Source organism: Microcebus murinus, chromosome 13 (assembly GCF_040939455.1).
Source record: "Microcebus murinus isolate Inina chromosome 13, M.murinus_Inina_mat1.0, whole genome shotgun sequence".
NCBI classification, from domain to species: Eukaryota; Metazoa; Chordata; class Mammalia; order Primates; family Cheirogaleidae; genus Microcebus; species Microcebus murinus.
The window spans coordinates 78,401,775-78,423,228 of NC_134116.1; the positions used below are offsets into that span (position 1 = coordinate 78,401,775).

Below are 21,454 nucleotides of genomic sequence, written 5' to 3' on the forward strand. Positions count from 1 at the left end.
TGGGTTTTTTATAGTTATCCTAGAAGATGTTAAGTGATATCTCATTGTAATTTTTATTTGCATTTCCCTAATGACTAATGATGTTGAATATCTTTTTATGTGCTTCTTGGCTATTATGTATCTTCCTTGGATAAATGTCTATTCAAGTCCTTTGCCCATTTTTTAATTGGGGTGTTTGTCTTTTTCCTGTTGAGCTGTAAGGGTTATTTATATATTCTATATACTAGGCCCTTATTAGATATGATTTCAAAATATTTTCTCCTGTTTTGTGGTTATCTTTTCAGTTCTTTGGTAATATCCTTTGATACACAAAAGTTTTTAATTTAATGAAGTCCAATTTGTCTATTTTTTTCTCTTGTTATTTGTGCTTTGGATGCTAAGAAACCATTGCCAAATCCAAGGTCATAAACATTTACCTCTATATTTTACTCTAAAATTTATATGTTTATAGTTCTTATATTTATGTCTTTTTATTAATATTATTTGAAATAAAAATCATAATTGTATACCTTTCTGGAATACAAAGTAATGTTTTGAGATATATCCACAATATGAAATTATTCAATCAAGCTAATTAACATATCTGTCACCTCACCTACTTATTTTTTGTGGTGAGGCATTTGAAATTTACTGTTTTTTTTGAAATCTGCAATGCATTGTTTTTAACTATAGCCACCCTGCTGTGGAGTAGATCTCAAAATTTATTCCTCTTGTCTATCTGAAACTTTATATCCTTCTACCAATATCTCCCCATTCCTTCCCTCCACCACCACCCCTAGCCTCTAGTAACCATCATTCTACTTCCTTACTTCTATGAGTTCAGATTTTTTATATTCCACATGTAAGTGAGATGATGTGGTATTTATCTTTCTGTGCCTGGCTTGTTTCACTTAGCATATTGTCCTCCAGGTTCATCCGTGTTGTAGCAAATGACAGGATGTCCTTCATTTATAAACTAAACAATATTCCATTGTATGTATATGTAAATTTTCTTTGTCTTTTCATTCACTGATGGGCACTTAGGTTGATTCCATATCATGGTTATCATGAATAATTCTACAATGAGCATGGAAGTACAGATATGCCTATACATATTGATTTCAATTCCTTTGAATTACACACACAGAAGTGGGATTACTGAGTCATACCATATTAATAGTTCTATTTTTAATTTTTTGAAGACCCTCCATATTGTTTTCCTTAGTGGCTATACTAATTTATATTTCCATCAGCAGTGTACAAGGGTTCCCTTTTCTTTGCATCTTCGCCAACACTTGTTAGGTTTCATTTTTTTGAGGCTAGCCATTCTAACAGGCGTGAGGTAATCTCATTGTGGTTTGAATTTGCATTTCTCTGTTTAGTGATTTGAGATTTTTTTCATATACTTGTCCATTTGCATATCTTCTTTTGAGAAATGTCTGTGCAGGCCTTTTGCTCATTTTTTAATCTGGTTATTTATTTTCTTGCTATTGAGTTAAGTCACATATATTTTGGATATGAACCCCTTATTAGTTGTATGGTTTGCAGATATTTTCTCCCACTCTGTGGGTTGTCTCTTCACTCTGTAGACTGTTTCCTTTTCTGTGAAGAGCTTTTTAGCTTGCTGTTATCCCATTTGTCTAATTTTGGTTTTGTTGCCTATGCTTTTGGGTTCTTATTCAAAAAATTATTGCCCAGACCAGTGTCATGAAACTTTTCCCCTGTGTTTTCTTCTAGTAGCTTTATAGTTTTAATTATTATATTTAAGTCTTTTATTCATTTTGAATTATTATTTTATAGGGTATGAGATAAGTATCCAATTTCATTCTGTGTGTGAATATCCAGGTTTTCAAGCACCATTTATTGAGGAGAATATGCTTTCCCCATTATGTGTTCTTGGTATCTTTGTTGGAAATAAATGACTGTAAATGCATGGGTTTATTTCTGGGCCTTCTATCCTTTACATTGGTTGATGTATCTGTCTGATTTTATGCCAGTACCATGCTGTTTTGTTTAAAATAGACTTCTAACATATTTTGAATTCAGAGAATGTGATGCATTTAGCTTTGTTATTTTGGGTCACGATTGCTTTGCTTATTTGGGGTCTTTATTTCTTTTCTTGCCTAACTGCTTTGGTTAGAACTTCAGTAAATTTGTTGAAAAGAAGTGGTGAAAGTGGGAGTCCTTGTCTTGTTCCTGATGATAGAGAGATAGCTTCCAGTCTTTTACCATGAAGTGTGATTATTAGCTGTGAGTTTTTTTTTTTTTTTTTTTTTTTTTTTGAGACAGAGTCTCACTTTGTTGTCCAGGCTAGAGTGAGTGCCGTGGCGTCAGCCTAGCTCACAGCAACCTCAAACTCCTGGGCTTGAGTGATCCTTCTGCCTCAGCCTCCCGAGTAGCTGGGACTACAGGCATGCGCCACCATGCCCGGCTAATTTTTTATATATATATCAGTTGGCCAATTAATTTCTTTCTATTTATAGTAGAGACGGGGTCTCGCTCTTGCTCAGGCTGGTTTTGAACTCCTGACCTTGAGCAATCCGCCCGCCTCGGCCTCCCAAGAGCTAGGATTACAGGCGTGAGCCACAGCGCCCGGCCTAGCTGTGAGTTTTTTATAAATACTTTTTATTATGGTAAGGAATTTCCCTTATATCTTTAGTTTTCTGAGTTTTTTTTTAATAATTAAAGGATATTGAATTTTGTTAAATGTTTTTTCTGTATTCAATTGAGATGATCATGTGGGTTTTTCATTCTGTTATGTGGTGTGTTATGTTAATTGATTTTTATACATTGAACCACCCTTGCATTCCTACGGTAAATCCCATTTGGTCATAGTATATAATTATTTTAATACACTAACTTTGGTTTCCTAGTATTTTGTTAAGGGTTCTCTCTTTAAGAAAAAGAAATGTCATATATCTAAATTATTCTTCCCTTTGCTAATTTGTACTCTTCTTTTCTTCTCATTATTCAGAATTAACCAACATTAATATTTGGCTGTGTTTTATTCACATTTTTTGCTGTGTCTTTGTGATCTGATAGCTTCCAACAGTGATGATATAATACCATAAGTGATAAATGTTTTCCTGACTTCCACCCCTTTCTGTCTTAAGCTTTTCCAACATTACTGCTCATGAGAAATTTTAATAATGTCCCTTCACAATGATTTTTTTTTCCTACAGTGAAGAAGGGTAAATTGGGAAAATAATGTTCTTTGACATTTCAATATTGGAACACATGGAAAAATGAGTGCCTCTGACACCTCCACTGGACTGTTTTTATAAGCTCTGATTCCTGTTTCATAACCTAAGGCTTTTGTCACATCCTTGCTCTTTTAAAAGTCTCCAGAAAAGGTTGTTTCTAAGGGTAGCAAGACTTGGCAAAGGACAGTTCTTCGATCTTGTTCTGTGGTCATGGTTTTTTTCCAGCCGTTGGGTCAGGGAAATATACTTTGTTTATGGAAACCAGAGAATAAACTGAGCCAACTCAGAAAAGACCTTTCCAAACACATACCATGTTTCCCCGAAAATAAGACCTACCCATAAAATAAGTCCTAGCAGGATTTCTAAGCATTTGTGCAATAGAAGCCCTACCCCCAAAATAAGACCTAGTGATGGGCATGGCTATGCAGCGTATCTGCACAACCCATGCATTTCGTGGCGGAGCAGTAAAGAAGATGAGCAGCCCTTCTCATCTGCCCCATCGTGACAGCTACTACCCCAGAGGTGACCGGAAAGGTGTGGGCAGCCCCACCACCAAGGTCGGCTCCTCCTGTCAGGTCTCGGCTATCCTATGCATGCTGCAAGCTGAGGCTTTGAGGGGAAAATAACACATCCCCTGAAAATAAGCCCTAGCGTGTCTTCTTGAGGAAAAATGAATATAAGACCCTGTCTTATTTTGGGGGAAACACGGTACAAGTGTTGGATGAAACAGAAACAAAGGCAGGCTTTCGATACATAATTAAGCTCAAAAGAAATATGAGGACATCCAGGTACCAAAAGCAGAGACATCAAAGCTAGCAGGGTGATAGAGAACTGAAGCTGAGGGGGCTGCGTAGGAACTTCAGGCCACATGTGGGCCCAGAGGCAGGAGTTTCAGGGGTTAATTCGGGGAGAGGAGATAAGGCCTCCGTCCATGTGAAATACAACAAAACCCCATGCGTCAAGCTGCAAATTTTGTAGGGGTGTAGCAGTGTGTACAGCTAGTGTTACAGCTCTTGTTACAGCTCTTATTCATTTGACTGGGGAAAGAACCAAGCGGCACACGAAGAGTCGGAGAACAGCCTTTGTTCTTCTACGGCAGGCTCAGCACACCTAGTGTTACAGCTCTCTTCCTGTTTTCCGACGTTCTCTCGATGTTCTCTCGATGTACTCCCCTTCCTGCCCTTCTGCCCCTGCTTTTATACCCTTGGTAGGGCTCAGGAAGCATCCAATCAACTACAGGCTTTAACATCCAATTAGCAACAGGCTTTAACATCCAATCAACAACAAGCTTTAACATCCAATCAAAAACAGTGGGATTCAAAAATTACCCAATCAGGATCACGCAAGCAGCCATGGCCGGAAACAGGCCGCGGCATGAGGGCCTGGGGCATTCCGGCATGCGGGGGTCCTGGCGGCACACGGTGCCGTGAAGCCCGGCCCCAGCAGTGTGCCTTTAACTGGCCACGCGTAGCACTGGCCCCCGGAGATGTGGAACTACGGGGAGGCGGCAATCGGCCGCGCCCTGGCACCTGACATTTTCCGCATCAGTGCCACTTTAGTAAAACATAAACTAGAAAAATTTTACTCATTAGACGGATAAAGAAGCAATGAGTCATACTGTGGTGCCCAGGGAAATGGATGGGAGAAAGAAATACCCACTAGAAATTGGAAGCCCACGTCTATGTATGAGGTCGTCTAATTTTAGATGGTCGCCAGTGCTACAGGAACCCAAACTAAGGCATTAATATAAAAGTTGATATTACCCCTAAGTCCCTGGCAGAGGTGAAAGAAAACTCATTCTGAAGAGCTAGAGCACATGTAGGAAATCAGGCATGGTGAGAGAGAGTCCCTGGGTACCACGCATAGGAAAATTAGCTCCCCAGGAACTGGAGATACAAAGAAAGTCTGAAAGAGTCAAAATACTGATGATAGAAGATACAAAGATTAAAGAGTAAGAGGAGAAATAGTATGTAAGAACAGGAGGATTCAGATGAAAAATAAAATACATAGACATGAAAAGTATGAAGATTTAAATTAAAACATATTGGACAGTTTTAAAATAGGTTAGACAAAGCCGAAGGGATAAAGGAAAAGGAAAATGCGGAGGAGATTCAGGGGTGTGGAGGAGAGGAGGAGATAGACCGTAGATATCACAGTCAGGGGCTGCAGGGGAAGCACACACCGTGGATGGGAGGGAGGCAGGATTCCCGGCGTTTTCCATAAGTGAAGACAAACCCTCAAGTTATTGTATCTTTTCAGGCCTGAGCACCTGAGCAGGGTATAAAAACAAATCTAGACCTAGCCCTACTAAGTGTTGTGGTGAAAACGCAATCAGAGAAGGGCTGTGGCACAGAGTCTCTCTTAAGCAAGGAATCGAGTTTTTTGTCATATCTCATCATAAAAAGGAAGACAGAAAAGCGTGTGCGGCTCCCCAGGGGAATGAGGCTGCACCTGCCCAGCACAGAGGCGGAGGCAGGAGCCCTGGGGGAGCCCGTGTGACCCCTGTAGAGTCACCTGACGCAGCGGAGTCCCTGTTTCCTCACCTGCTGCGCCTGTGACGTGGAGGATCCCTCCCGCCTCTGTGGTTCTGTGATGCTCTGTAAGCCACGGAGCAAGGAGGAGCTTCGGGCCGGCTGGGTGGAGGGCGGGGTGGGGGCAGAGCCCAGCCCTGAGTCGTCCCCACGTGGGGCCAGCAGGGAGCTGCCCAGGTGGCAGTGGGAGGGGCCCCTCTCTGCATGCCCAGCAGTGCTCAGCAGTGCCCACCGTGCAGGAATCGGACAGGTGCTGGGCAAGCGCCACACAGCCAGGAGGGTCCCGTAGTTTGACTTGTCGCGTCCTGAAGCCAGACAGCCCGGGGAGCTGTGGATGGTGGGCACAGCAAGGGCCTGGAGATTATTTTATCCCATGGGAGAAAGGTGAAGGGGAATGAATATAAAAGTCCTTCCTTTACCTCCTCAGCCGTCAGAGGTTTTGCAGAGCTTAGCTAGCGGAGGCTCACCTTTAGCTGGTGGTGAATGAAACATTGTCATCTCAACCAACACAGTCGCCAGTGAATTTCAGCTCTAACACCCGGGGCTTCCCTCCTCTCTCCAAGGCCCCTGGAGAGCTGGGCGGGCTCCGGGTCCCCAGGAAAGGGCATCCTCAGGCTCGGGGTTTGTGGACGGAGTGGGGTGCCTGGGATTGCAAGTGCGGGGCGGGGGGGGGGGCGTATAACCTCACGTGCTCACATTCCCACAGACGGGTCAGCGGCAGCGGCAGGCCTGTATCCGTCTGCTCTAGCTGCTGTAGCAACGTGCCACAGGCTGGGGCCTTAACACAAGTTCATTTCTCACAGTTCCGGAGGGTAGGGGTCCGAGATCAAGGTATCTCTAGGGCTGGTTTCCCCTGTGGCCTCTCTCCTTGGCCATCACCCCTGTGTGCTCACAAGGTCCTCCCTCTGTGCTTGTCCCCGTCCCAACCGCCTCCTCTGATGAGGGCGCCAGTCGTACTGCATTAGGGCCCACCCTAATGACCCCATTTTACCGTAATTACCTCTTTAAAGACCCCATCTCCAAATTCCGTCCCATTCTGCGGTGCCGGGGTTAGGGCTTCAGCTGGTGAGTGGGGTGGACACAGTTCGGCCCTGGGCATCATTGCACTCCTGACGCCTCTTGTGGGGGCAGGCGCGAAAGCACCCTGACACTGAGAAAACAGGGCACTCCGGCCCCTGCCTCGGCAATTTTAAAGTTCTCCCTTCTGGTTTGTAGAGACACACAGGTCTCCTCCGAGACAGCTCCGTATTTCTTCACAGCAGTGGCAACCTCAGAGGGAAAACATTCAGGAAAGGCAGGGAGAGCATCTCATGCTTATGTTTTAGAAAAGAAAACTCACCTTGGTTTTCCTTGGGGTTCAAAATAAGCACCGTGCTCTGCAGAAAGCAGCAGCCTCTGGCGGGGGGCTGTGGCTCACAGGCAGGGCCCGGGACTACAGGTGGGTGAGGCGTGCACTGTGGAAACCGATCGCTCCCTGCAGAAGGGCTGCGGGAGGCCTGGGGCTCTGCCAGGCATGAAAAGGGCGCTTGTAGTGCACTTCAGCAGGGGGCAGGCAGCGCTGGGAGGAGGGAGGTTGCAGGACGGACTGCAAACAGGGCACCTTTCAGAGGTGGGAGCCAGCAGCGAGGGGCGGGACAGTGTCTGCTGTAACAGGCAGCCTGGGAAACTGAGCCTGCCTTGATGTGGGGGGGCTCCCCCCGCCCCAGCCCACCCGTCTGTGTCTGTCTGTCTGTCCGTCTCATTTTCAAAACTTGAGTCATTCACGAGTCCCTGTGCGATGTGCTCAGGCGTGCTCCAGTGACCCAGAGACTGACCGTGTGCCTTCCCTGCAGGCTGAACGAGCGCGACCGCCTGATCAAGAGGCTTGGCCGGAAGACGCCCCCGACCCTCTTCCGCGGCAGCTCCATCCAGCAGTCCGTCCCCCGTAAGTAGCCGTTCAGAGACCCCGGCCAGCAGCCTCAGGGCCGGCCGTGCTAATGGGGACAGAGCCAGACACACACTTTTGGAAGTAGAACTTGTGTTTGGGGCCAGGCGCAAGTGTAGCTTGAATATAGGTAATTCCCTGGGACCCAGGCAGATACCCGAATGACAAAATCCTTAAACTTAACATCCTGATGTGGTTAAGATCGTTCTGTCAGCCTCCCAAGAGGAGTTTTTTTTTAAGGTTGAAGTGATACTACTTTTAAATTGATGCCCCTAAAGGTAGCAATGCAAGCTGTTTTGTGTAAATTGGCATACTAATGAAAACAGTGATAATCAATTAGGAAAAAAAATCTCTGTGCTTTCCCCAGGAGGGCTGTCCCAGGTGTGGGGTGGCATTCCCCACTCCCACCTCCAGGCCCAGGGGGGCCACACAGAGGCTGTGAAAGACACCCGCCCCTTTGTTTAGCAATGGAGCCATGGAGTCCCCAGCTGGGGTGGGGTGGGGGGTGTCCAGGCCTCCTCCAGCCCCCCTCCCCCTTTCCACATGCACATGCCCTCTCTTCCTCCCACACCCCACCCCTGCTTTCCTTTCCCTTCCTGGGGAGTTTAGAAGGAAACAACTGATTTAAAAAAAAAAAAGGAACAGTTTATGAAAAGTGAGGCAGTGCTGTATAGCTAGTGCAGTGAAGGATCTATGTGGAGTTCAGCTGGGCTCCACCTGTCCACAGATGTTTGAAGACTTTCTCAGTGGAGGGAGGAGGAGAGCGTTGGAACTCGATCACCTTGCAGCAATGCACTCCTCCTCCCACTTTCCCACGTGGAGCATGGACATGGGAGAGAGGGCACTGACATGCTTCTGCCCTTTCATGCCCCTCCGCCCCAGGAGGTGGGTGGTGCCAGCCCCGGCAGCACGAGCAGAGGCTCAGGACAGTGGAGTGACAGGCCCAGCCTTGCCCAGGGCTCTGGGTTGCAGCAGGGGACGCCGACCCAAGAGAGAGGTCAACTCGGGAGGTTTGATGGGCAGTCCCAGGAGTACCGTCTGCAGGGCACCCGCTCTGGAGTTGGGCAGCCTGGGTCGTGTCCCTGCTCTGCCACTTTTTTTGTGATCTTGGGCAAGTTACTTAATGTCTTTGTTTCTTCATCTGGAAAGTGGGCTACTATGAGAACTCACCTGGGGTTATTGGGAGAATTAAATGAGTTCATATATGCACAGCACCTCTATCAGTGCCGGGCAGTGTAAAGAGTCCAGTGAATGTGAGGCATTATTATTCTGCCATTAGCTGAGTAATTTTGGGAAACTCACCTGTTTCTCTAAATTTCTGTTCTCCTCTGGGAAAAAACATGGAATCATAATAACGTGTATCTTATGCAGTCTTTGTGAGTCTCCATGACGATGTCGCCAGGCACAGATTAATAAACACAGAGATTCCCAGAACTATGGGTTCCTGCTGTGGAGCTATGTGCTGCTCTGATAAAGGGTTCACGGTACCACAGACAGATATATATATATATAAAATATACACACATACACACACTGTGATCAAAGACCAAGTGAGACATTTATAGGAGAGTCATAAATGTCTTAAAACAACTACTCAATGTTTTCCTTAGGTCAATATTTTGAAGGCAAAAAAAAAAAAAAAAAGATCTGCTGAACAAATATAAGAAATAAGAAAGCTTCTAAAACCACACCACATTTTAAAAACACTCAGCAGCTAGTTCTAGAGCTGATGGACGACTGAGGACATCTCTGTCATTAACAGCTAGAGGAGACATGGAGTGGTGGGGAGAGGCCCGGGGTGCCAGGTCTGGGTAGCCTGTCTCAGCCCCTCATGTCCCTCCTGAGTGTGCAGGAAGTGGAAGGAAAATCTCTCATCTTGGTAGTGCTTTCCGTTCCTGTGAGCCACCGACGTGCAGTGTTTGTCACTGCGATCTGCATGTCCTGCACGGTCGTATGTCCTCATGGTCCCCGTCGTCTTCCCCATTTCTGTGGCTATTAGAAGTCTTTTTCCAGACAGCAAGCTGATGCTTGAATTAAGATGCTGTCAGAGCTCAGATTCAAAGAATGCTACTTAAGGGAAGTTTTATGCAAAAATAGTAGGGGAAAAAATGGCATGATTGTATGGACCTCACCAAATGTTTTACCCGGAAAAGAAAAAAACAACTGAGAAATTCATCTGTCCCCTCCTCTCTTTCCACCTCGCCAACTCTGCCCTGGAACTCTGGCTGCGTTAGGGACTCTGGGTTAGGAAGCAGGTGCATTAGGATGCCAGCCAGGTGAGTCCACGGAGCGCTTCCTCCAGGCCATCGTCAGGACTTTCTGGCTGTTGGGACTTCCAGAGACATGAATGACAGTGGGAAATGCAAAGAGCTGGAGGATTCCCCTGCATTCTCCATATGGATTCAAATAACAATTAACTCTTCCTCGAGCAGAACCTGGTGAGCCGATGGTGATCTCTGTCAGGCCCAGGGCGGAAGCCGGGCAGGTGGAGGCAGGCTGCGTGGTTATGTTGCCACTTCCACGGAAACCGCCTCCCACTGGGGCTCTAACTCCCACCAGACCTGGATTCTAAGAGGAAACTATCTTATCTGAACCCGGGAGGCCACCCCCACCCCCACCACCAAGGATAAACGAAACTCCTTTCATTCTTGAATTGTAGAGTCCGCTCAATTCTCAGTGCAGGTTAGGGAAGTCTCTGTGCCCAGCATTCCGGAACCGTGCCGGCAGGTGCTGGGCTGTGGGCAGCCCTGGGCAGTGGCCAGCCCTGGGCAGTGGCCACTGGGTGCCCTGCTCGCCCTGGGAGGAGAGGCTTGCAACGGGCCCAAGAGGGACACCTAGAAACCCCTCCCAACCCAGAGCGGCTGCGTCGCCCCACTGCCGGCCCCTGGGAGGCCCTTGTGGCAGTGGCGCTAACGAGAACTGAGGAAGCGACACAGCTACACGCTGAAGAAACCCCCAAACTTGGCTTCCCAGTAGACACAGGTACGTTATGATGGGAAACAGGATAAATAAAAGACAAACGCTTTTGTTCCTTCCATGTGAACGGAGAGTAGACTATTTTAAAAGCTAAGAGACCTTTCCCTAAAGGACACTTGCAAACAATGTTTATTTTTATATCTCACTAAGCCCCCTTCACTCCCTCCCCACCCCTCAAAAAAAGGCCAGGAAAGATAGGTCGTGATCGATCTTTTTGGACTGTTGAGACACGTTCCTCTCCTTCCTGGCGTGGGTGCAGCGGCCTCCCACGTTGGTGCCCAGTGAAATCAGCCCGAGAAGGAGGAACAGGATTCTGCAGCCTGGGTGTGGCTGGCCACAGGAGTGTCCTGGAACCCCGCAGAGGGCTGGGGCTGCACAGAGTTCGGGCCTGACCTGGTCCAGGCCATTTCACAGATAAGTAAACCAAGACCCAGAGGGTTTAAGGAGCCCAACATCGCCTGGCCAAGGCACAGCCAAGCAAGGACCAGAACCAGGACCAGAGCCACCCTTTCTTGTCCCCACCCAGTGCTTCGGTCACTGGGGTCCCCAGGATCCAAGATGAAAGTTGAACGAGTGGACAAAGCCGTCTCCAGGGTGGAGAGCGCGGCAGGCCTCCGCCTGCGAAGAGAAGGGTTTTTACAAAGCGCGCTCGCGATCGCTTGGGACGGCCGGTCCTCGCCCAGAGCCGCTGCTGTGGGCTGCGGCGCGTCCCTCTGGGTGTCCAGTGGCCGCAGAGCGGGGGGCAGGCCTCCCGGCCCGGCAGCAGATCAGATGCGAAGGCAGCTGCCGCCTGGCCCCCGGCCCCTCAGGAGGACCTCAGGTGTGTCCCAGAAACGTTCTTTTTCAAAAGACCAGAGAATGAAAACGGTCCAAGGTGGCCACACAGTATACAGCCTTGTTCCCGGAGGAGACGGTGTTGTCTGCTCGGTTTTGCTTTGAAACATCCCAAGGAAAGGCGTCTCCTCTTGGACCGCGGTAGAAACGCTTCACAAAGAGCACCTTGTGTGGGGTTTGGGACGGGAGGTGCTGGAGCCACATGTCGCCAGAGGGAGGCGGGAGGCTGGGCAGCCCCTCCGGAGGAGCAGAAGCTGGCAGCAGAGGTTTCCTTGTCCCCGGAGATCTCTGATCAAGCCACTTGGCGAAAACCCAGAGCTCTTAAGGGAACAGAGGTGAGTGGCGGCGTTGGCTCTTCAGTACTCGGAAGCTGACCCCGTGAAGACGAGAAAGCCCTGAGGATCAAAGTGGAGCCACCTTGCACGGAAAGCCATTCAGGAAGTTCAAGTGCACCGGGTGTGGGCCCAGGGCCAGAACAAACGAACAAGCACGCCCGCCCCCGTGAGCCTCCCCTCCCGGCTGGCTTCCGCCTCCCCTGGGCTCAGGGACCCGCCTGCGCTTGAACCCAGCTACCGGGGGGCTCACACAGGTCTGGCCGCTGCTCCACCATGGCTACCACGTGGTGGGGCCTTTTGGTTTGTGGACTTTGCTTTGCTAGGAAGGGAAGTCAGCAAGTGGCGGAAGCCCCCGTGGAAGATGCCTGTCTGCAGCTCTCCTGCACCCTCGCTCTGCCTTCACCCCGCCCATCCTCTCCCTCCCCCGGCCTTGCTGCCCTTGTGCCCCAGGCCACTCCTGGCCTCCTCTGCAGACAAGCCCTGGCCTCCCGCGGTGGCCGAGACTGTGGGTTTCTCAGGCGGAGAGCTATGCTATCTGGCAGAGCCGGGAAGCCGGCCGGGCACTGCAGCCTCGGCTTACGGCACACGCCCGGTAAGAAGACAGCTGGGGCATCGTCTTCTGACGTCTCCAGGAAGACTCACAGTTGCCACCCTGTGTCCTGGTACCCTAGAAATTTCCTTTGTAAGCTGAAGGCTGAGGAAACCAACCAGTAATCCAGGGCACACTCTCTGACTTCTGTGTTTCCTTTTGAAGAGGATGACAGTGAACCGACAGCTCCGCGGGTGAATCAGAAACACACAGGCACGGGACAGCCGCGACAGTCAGTCTTGGCCAGAACGTCTGACTGAGCCGTGGGGCCCTCCCACACCACTGACACAGAGCGAGCCTCGCAAATGTCCTTTCTGTGGGAAGGGCCAGCTGGAAGTGGAGCCCCACTGTGCGCTTATGAACCCTGAACCTCTGCCCGAGCTGGAGACGCAGGAGGGCATGGGCCCTGGGGGCTCACTGCCTGGGTTTGCCGCCCAGCCCTGCCCCTCTGCGTCTGTGACATCGGGCAAGTCACAAAAATCTCTGTGCCTCGGTTTTCCCATCTGTGAAGTGGGAAGAATATGCTCACACATCTCATAGGGTTGCTGGGAGAAATTAAATGAGCTACTTGTAAACAGCATCTAGAACAGTGGCTCATGCACATAGATAGCATCTAGTAAGCGTTTGCTGTAATTTACTTTATGAGTACTATATGAACTGATTGTAAGAACCGGAGTTTCTGTGGCCACAGATCTGACACTGAGGTCCTCCTGACTTCATAGTGTGACCTTTTTCCTTTTTTACGTGGAAGCAGACCCACTCTGATCTCTCGTTAGCAGCCCTGGTCAGTCCGGTTTCAGCAGAAGCATCCTGCGCGCCTTGCCGGCTCTCACTGTCCACGCCGTGTGTGTTTCCCCCGCACGTTTGCAGCTCCACGCCTTAGCCGGCGGCCTGCAGCGTCAGGCAGATGGGGCGTTTCTCCCCGAAGAGTGATGGGGAAGTGGAGTCGTGGGCCAGTGACCCCCGTGTGTGCTGAGCTCGGCTGCAGCCCCCAGGGACAGGAAACCTGCCCCCCGCCCCCCGGGGCCGTTCCCACCTCGGCAGCAGCAGCCAGATGGACCCGGCCGGTCAGGCCGCAGCCCGCCACCCCCCTGCCGCGGTGCCCTCCACGGTCACCGGTTTCCACTCCCCCCGCCCCCCGGGCCCCCACTCGCCTTGCAAGGCTAAGGAGGCAGGTCACCTGCGTGCTCCCGCAAAAGCGGCTTATTCCAGGCCCGGTGTGGTCCCCACCCCCAGGTAACCTGCCCCGCCTGTGTGCTTCTCTTCCAGATGGGTACGCTTTTTCTCAAGAAGAGCACGGGGCCGTCACTCAGGAAGAAATAGTCCGTGCTTACGACACCACCAAAAAGAAATCGAGGAAGAAATAAGACTCGAGTTCTCCCGACCGGTTCCAGGAAGGAGGTTCAGTTTGCTGCACCCAGTGTTACCACGTCCTTGTCCGGAAGAGACTGGCGTGGGCAGCCGACCCACCGGACACACGTTTCTGTGGCCTTAGCCAAGCGGTTTGTCAGCTCCCTCCCCGTCCGTCTGCAGCGCTTAGCCTGACCGTCGTTTACCTTGTTAGGAAGCATTCAGCTGTGCTCTGTGAGGTGCGAAATTAAAGACATCATGTCTCGCCGATATTTAAGCATCAGCACTGGCCGTTCTGGGAGAGAGGGAAAGGGGTTTTATGTCGCCTGCGAGGCGGGTCACGAGGGCCGCGCGCGCTTCCTGTTTGGGCGACACGCGGATCGGGTCCGGCGGCCGGTGCAGACCGTGCTCCCGGCAGGCTGAGCTCTCTCGCTTCGATGCCGGCTTTGTTTGTATGAATGAAGCTGGCGTAAACTTCCTGATTGCAGTGAAATCACAAAAGGCTGTATCTGGGTGTTTGAACCCCGAGAACGCGTGTTTGAAGCTCTCGGCCACATCCCCAGCTGGGCAGAGCCATCTACGTTCCGGCAGAGCCCTCTGCACCCAGGTTCCAGGTGCCGTCGGCCCCGTCCCGCCTTGGCTTTCCGGCGTCCCTCATCCCCAGGCCTTGTGCATGGCTGGCCACTGTGCCCAGTGCATGGCAGCTGGCGGGCCACCAGCCCAAACCTGCACTTTCCCTGGTTCCAGCGCGGATTCAAACACAGACTCGAGAAACCCCTTCTTCCGCCACTCTTTTCATTCTAGACCTGGAGAAAAGACTTGCAGGCACTCTGCGTACACTCTCAGTGTCTATCTGCCCCTCTCTCTGACAAGGGGGCGCCTGTGGGCCAGGGTGGTGGCGGACCCCCTCTGGCACCCCGACCGCCGTCGGGCTCTGAGTACTCACTTCCCAACCGCCAGCCAGCCCACTGGGCCTGGGGGCCACTTAAATCGGAACCCACGCTTGTTTCCTTAGGGTGCGGAGCACAGTTTGGATGTTCGCTGTTGGGAAATGAATGGATTCATGACGTACCTGTGCAGGGAAGGGGCACACCTGTCACTCTGTAGCTGCGGAGTCAGAGGTGCGGCAAACCCAGACGGGAGGGTATAGGATGTTGAGGGAGGTGGAGATGACAACCACAGAAGCCCTCGGTGGGAGAAGGAAGGGCGAGGGGACACTGGGAGGAGGACACAGAGGAATTGCCCGCCAGATCTCCACGGTAGAAACTGTGAAATCAAGCCCTGAGGCCCAGACGGTGGTCACCATCAGCCTGGCATGTGTACGGGGACTTCAACAAGACTGGGACGTGCCGTTTTAACTGAAATGAGCTCCAAGCATTTCAAGGAAACAGCTTTTTGTTAATGTTGACATGGTTCCCTTCCTTTATCCATCTGCGCGTTAGACATGGGCACCTTCCTGGGTGCGCAGCGCCCTGGATTCCGAGACCAGGAGGGAAGGGCGCCGAGTCTCTGCCTTTCCCGCCCCGCAGGCTCCCGCTGCAGCATCTAGACAGCACCCTCCCTCGGTCATGGCGGTGAGCGCCTGGAGCCCTGAATGAGCAGCCAGGCTGGGGGCACACGCTCCCCTCTTTGTTTTGGTTGTGAAACCAGATTTTTGGACGGCTTAAATGCTCCTGGGCAGCCGTCCCTGGCTGAAATGGCGTGGGCCCTACTGGGGAGGGTGGCGCTGAGTGACAGATACGACAGCATGCACTTTGCTCCCTAGCTCTTTATTTGCAGAACATCCACAGTGTATTGGGCACTGAGCTAATTCAGAATGCAATTTGCATCGACTAAGGAAATTGATCCTCACTTAGGAGGGGACTGGGATGCAGAGAGAGAGTCCTGGGAGAAGCAGAACAACGCAATTAATGGGTGAGTCTCAAAAGATGGGCATTCCTTTCTCCCCAAGGCGAAAAAAACATTTTAAAATACTAGAGCTCTCTCAGCAGGATTCAGTCCTTACGGAAGGACTATAATGCAGGAATGACAACACAAACTGTGCCTGTGATTAACACAACACACCAAGCATATGTCTTCATCGCACCCCCAGAAAGACGATGGCCAAAATGCAGGGGAGAAACGAGAGTTGGAATTGAATGTGCATTAGGCATGTTAACTGTTTTGTGTCATTTGGGAACGAAACCCATGTAGAAAGAGTGAATTAAAACTCAATTCCTTGCCCAACACTTAGCTCTGTCTTGAACTTGAAGCCTTCCAAATCAGATGTGTGAATTTAAATGTGAGTTTGTGTTGTTTGGTTTTTTTTAATTTTTATTTTTTACATTAAAGTAGGGTTCACATTGTCTGGGATTTAAGCATACAGGTGTATTTTCCTGTTTTGAGAAGAAGACTAAACAATTGTTGCGATTACGTACACACGGAAGAGAGCGCTAGAAGGGATGTCTTTCTATTTATCCTCTCCTGTGATTAAGATTTCTTGTAGCCAAATGACTAAATTGGGTTTCTGGGAGGAGCAGCTGTCACTACATGTGATGCATAATATTTAGCCAGGGCCGACTCGGGGCTGCGCCATTTGTTCTGTCTTTAAACTGAGGTCAGGGTGTCACATACAACCCCTCCCCAGGGAGCAGGGGGGATTGGACTAGGTTGCATACCCTGGCTGACATCTCAGCAAGAGAAATGCCACATGGGACTTGTCACTCTGCCACACACTGAGTGACTCGCAGGCTGGCAGGTCAGACTCGGTCAGCACTCCAGGGTCCGACTCTGGGCTGAGCTGAACTGGCAGAAAGCAGCCAGGCCAACCCTCGGTCTAGCACGGCCCACAGACAGCCCGCTCCTGTTTGAGTCCGCCCTGTTCTGGATGACTCTGCAAAAGGAAAAGACCAGCCCTGCCCCGAGCTTAGGTCTGGGTGTCTGCTGCACAGCGGCATGTGCCCACAAGGGCAGCCATGGAAAACACACTGAGAAGGGAGGGGAGAGCAGAGCAAATCCCTGTTTCTGCATGGCAGTCTGGAATGGGCTTTGTGCAAACTTAGGGGGCTGGCACGGCTAGCCTGCTTCTGTGCAGAATATTAGAGTTGGGTGTCTGCCGCACAGCGGCATGTGCCCACAAGGGCAGCCGTGGAAAACACACTGAGAAGGGAGGGGAGAGCAGAGCAAACCCCCATTTCTGCATGGCAGTCTGGAATGGGCTTTGTGCAAACTTAGTGGAGCTGGCACGGCTAGCCTGCTTCTGTGCAGAATATTTGAGCTTCTCGACCAGGGTTGTGTTCAGCCATCCCCAACACACACGTGCACCCGTGAAAACAAAAACGTAATAAGCCGCTTGGATCAGCACACCATACACAACCTGTGCATTGGAGAAGGGAGACGCTGTTTCTTTAACACCTGTAGAGAAACATGCTCAGGAGCAAACTTGGGTTTCAGGAGGGCTCGGCTGAGAACTGTTTACATTTTCTCTTCCTGGACGGGGCTTCATGTCTTACCACAAGGGCAGCTGGCAGTGAAAATCAGTAATACCGTGTCAAGAAGCAGTGAATAATAGGAAAAAAAAACCCTGAGTCTAGGTAACGAATGTCTGAAGATGCATATGGGTGTATCTATTTATTACAGGCCTGAAGGCTCAATTTTTAAAAGCTATAGTCTATAATCTCCATTTGTTATTACAATGACCCTTTGTCTTGTTTTCTTGCACCATGAAGACTTTTTTGTCAGGTATTTCTGTTCCTAGGGCTTTACGTCTTAATAAGTTGAATAGAAAGTTTACAACGCTCTGCCGTGGCATGAGGTAGCCTTTGGTTCTGAACATGTGAAAGGACCGCACATATTTCAGCCGGGGCTTGAATTACTGCCCAGGGTCATTGTCCCGGAGTAATTCAAAGAGCGATTTAGCTTCAGCATCTGAAATGGAGCCTTCATCTCCTGGGACCCATAAAACATGTGAACAGGGAACCTGTGGCTGAGCAGAGCCTCAAAGAGTAACTTGGCAAAGAAATGAGTTCATCAGTTCAAATCAAAAGATGGCAGCCCCTGCCATGCTCATGACATACTTCCTTCATGCAGATGTTTAAATGAGCTAATGTAATCATGACGGGGATGGTTAAAATAAAGGCCCCTCCCCTCGGAGAAAGAGAGTGGCATTGTTGTTGGCTCTCCATTGACCCAAAGCAGGTACCTGCCCCAGCACAGCCTTGGGGGAGATGATTTAACCTCATCCTAGCCGTGTTTCCAACCTGAAGGGCGAGAAGGACCATTGGAAGGGTTTTGGATGGGTCCTAGAGGTGAGGGCCCAAGACCCCCATGATGACTTCATTAAGGATTCTTGAAAAGAATAGACCGGAACACCCGATGTGTTGTACCTTCATTTATTTTTTTTCTCTGCATCCCAAATTGTCCACCGGTACAATTTTCCACCCCCTTCACCTCATGTGTGCTTTATTGAATGCCAGGTTTCTACTAGTGCTCTGTCTAGAGCTGCTCTCAGCGTGTTGGGCACGAGCGGTTTCTGAGCCTGCGATGTAGCCCTGAGTGAGAAGACACGGGTACTGAGCCAACAAAAATCTTAACATCGGTAGCTGCAAACAAATGGGAGAGGAAAGAAGGGCGCACTCCCCCCGCACCCCACCCCATGCAGAACCCACAGCTGTCAACCTGGGGGGGGGCACCTCTGCTCCCCTGACCGAGGGGAGACAAAAGAGGGATTCTTTGTACACCCAGGCTGGCTCCTTTTCCAGTGACAATCTCTTGCTCCCCTTGAGATATCCACTCTGCTCTTTCTCCCAGGCATTAGACCAAGAAAAACATGCTCGTAAGATTAGCCCACAGGCATTTCTTCTGACCTGGCTAAAGAAAGAAAAGAGACCTGTTTGTTTTAAAAGTCAGGAACAAAGTGTCAGGTGGCTTTGATTTATGACAGAAGAGGAAGAAGAAAGTTGAAGTAACAGCACTATCCAAATAACCCTGCCCAGGAAACGGGGGTCAAGAGAGCTTTATCAAGAGCCCTTTATAGATGAGCGCTTCCTTCCGTGTGGAAGAGGAAAGGCCGGAAGGAGGGAGAGAGCCCCAGGAGCAGGCGGGGACCCTCTTCGGCTGGGATGGGAGCCAGCGGTGTCCCTAGCGATAGGTTGGCATGCAGTTACAGGTGAACACGCGAACACCAGCAAAAAACAGAAAAGAAAACCTGCCATTGGCTGGAGCCTGTCCCCTTACAACAGCGTATCTGCAGCAGTGAACCGCGTTCTGGTTTTGCGTTGATACAATCGGCGGTGTGAGTGCTGAGACTCGCACTTCCTGTCCCACCAAGCTGGGGAGGTGTGCCATGCTGTTTCCCTCTGGCCTCCCAGGGCCACCTGCAGGGGTGGGGCCTCCTCGGGCCACCCTCCCTGCAGGTCACCGAATTGCTGTTTGAATGCAACATCTTCGTGGTGTCTTCCTCGTGCAAGCGAAGTTATGTGCTGTCTCCCGGCCACATCTGTGCTCGGGCTGCTTAAATACTGTTTGCAACGGGAGGTTTTAATCTGGTTATGCAGAGGGAAGCAGGGCTGTGGGGCACGTTTAATTGGCTCCCAGCAGAGCAGGGAGCGCTTCAGTGGCGTGTGGGTTTTTTTTTTTTCTTTTTCTGTTCCCTCCCTCTAGAAGTGTTACCGTTTTCACGTCCTATTAATGTTCTCTGGTCATTAAATTACAGCAGCACATTATTGTGGAGCCGGGTCCCCTCCTGGAGTGAGTACAAATGAAGGGCATTCTACTTGGTACTTTCAGAGGTTTTGGGGGCATTTAGTGATTTGTGGCTTTGATCAATCCTGTTGACTGGTGTGTGTCTGACCAAACCTGTTTCAAATAAATCTTTTGTTAAAGTAAACGATTCGACCGTGTTTTATTCTGGAATTTTCTTTTCCGCTAATAAGCAGTTACTGCCATGGGGGCTGGGGCCTGTGACGCAGGGTTCTGCCAGCAGGTGCGACCCAGAGTGCATACGTGGATTGCGGGGGGCAGGGGGGGGGTGTCTCAATTGCAAATGAACGTGAGCTCCCCCTCGGAGGCCAGGCCCCCTTCATGGGAAGAGGGTCCAGGGGGGGCACGATGTTTGGATTTGGCCACTCGAAGGAAGGACTCGTGCTTAGAGACCTGGCTTTCCTCAATTGCTTTCCTCCCTCTGGTTCACCTGGGCTCCTCTGCAAACAGAGGCGGCAGTTCAAATTCTGTTGGCAAGCATGGAATCATGACATTGGTGTTTTAAAGAGAGGAAAGATACCTCTGCCTGGTCCATTAGTACAAGGAATTGTATTGCAGTCGGCGTCCTTTGCCTCGAGGTCCCGGGCGATGCCTCACAAGAGACAGCCTCGTTGGACCTGGGGTCAGGTGGGAGCTGGAGGGCCCGGGTGTTGACCTTGGGTGTACCGCCTACTTGCCAGGCTTTGTCTGGGTGGCTCTCCACTGCCCCAGCGGGATGTGGCCTGGGGATGGGGGAACAGCCTGTTAGGTAGTTCTCTGCAGAGGCTTGGGTCTGGATCCCAAAAGACCTCTTTCTTGCCCACCCTGAACGGACTCCAGTTCCCATGGCTGACTGGTTCCTCCCAGACAGTCCCTGTCCTATCAGTCCTGGGTCCGGCGGGCTCAGGGCACTCCTGGCCTGGGTGCTGCATCGCCAGGCATGGCAGGGACACAGGGCCTCACCTCGGGAGCAGAGCTCTGCAGCTTGGAGCACCCCAGGGAAGGACTTTCTCTCCTGCTCTGCATAGACCAGGCCTTTCTTTTTTCTTTTTTCCCAATGCTGAAAAACTGAAAACGATTTAATGCAATCAATGGCGAAGTGTTAAATTCCAGCATTTGCCATTTCTTGGTTGTATCTGTACAAAAATCTATCTTTGCTGCTGCAGTGCTTTTCCTGAAACGCCATTCTTCACTGGTGCTTACCAGAATAAACTTGAACCCCTGAGAGGCTGTTCTCAGCTGAAAACAGTTTGCAGACCCTCCCTTTCTGCCTAAAGCAACGTTCGTTGTAAGAGTGTCTTAGCTGAAAAAAGACTCAGGTAATTTTGGAAAATCAGATTGTGTTATTTATTTCCACAATGTTTATGGAAGAGACCGGCATAATGTGAGGGTTGCAATGAGCAGCAAAGCGGCGGGCATATGACCAGGGCTTCTCAGCGCATCTGCCTCACTCTGCTCCGCGTGCAAGTCTTTCCAGGGAAATTTCCAGCACTTGTTGGAAAGCCAAGCAGTTATTTCAGCTGGGGCTACAGATGAGGCTCTGGGACTTTATCACCAAAGGAGGACCAAAAAAAAAAAAAAAAAAAAAACCCTCCACCTACCAAAGCTACAAGCACCAAACACACCCAGTCCAACTCACATGCATTAAGCTTTCATTTATTAAAAATAGGCCACACATATACATAAAGTGACTTAAAGTTCTTGAGGGTTGGCCTCACAGCTCTGTCTTCAGCTGTTTGTCTCTTTCTGCAGTGGACTGTCCTTGGCTTGAGATTCCAGAGCTGGATATTTAGGGGAAGGGAGCTACAGCTCATCTTCCTACAGCAGCTGGGCCTGAGCCTTCGATTGGAATGGTCTGCCCCAGGAGTAGTTTCTGCATCATTGTTAGTAGATGGTCGGCAAGGTGTAATGGTACGGATACTCTCTCCTCTAAACGAAACAAAACAAAACAAAATGTGTTTTGATTTGAAATATTCTAAATTAATTGCCAAGAAAATTTCCCCCAACTTTCAAAA

At 50.1% G+C, this 21,454-nt stretch overlaps 1 protein-coding gene across 1 annotated transcript in view; it reads left to right on the forward strand.

The window, feature by feature from the left end:
• LOC105878807 (phospholipid-transporting ATPase IB) overlaps positions 1 to 15,705 on the forward strand; it is a 504,404-nt gene extending 488,699 nt beyond the window's left edge. Inside the window, exons 36-37 of the mRNA XM_076009551.1 lie at positions 7,546 to 7,637; positions 13,641 to 15,705. Of these exons, the coding sequence (XP_075865666.1) occupies positions 7,546 to 7,637; positions 13,641 to 13,738 (190 nt within the window). The 3' untranslated portion in view covers positions 13,739 to 15,705. The remainder of the gene's footprint in view (positions 1 to 7,545; positions 7,638 to 13,640) is intronic.
• The last annotated feature ends 5,749 nt before the right edge of the window (positions 15,706 to 21,454 follow it).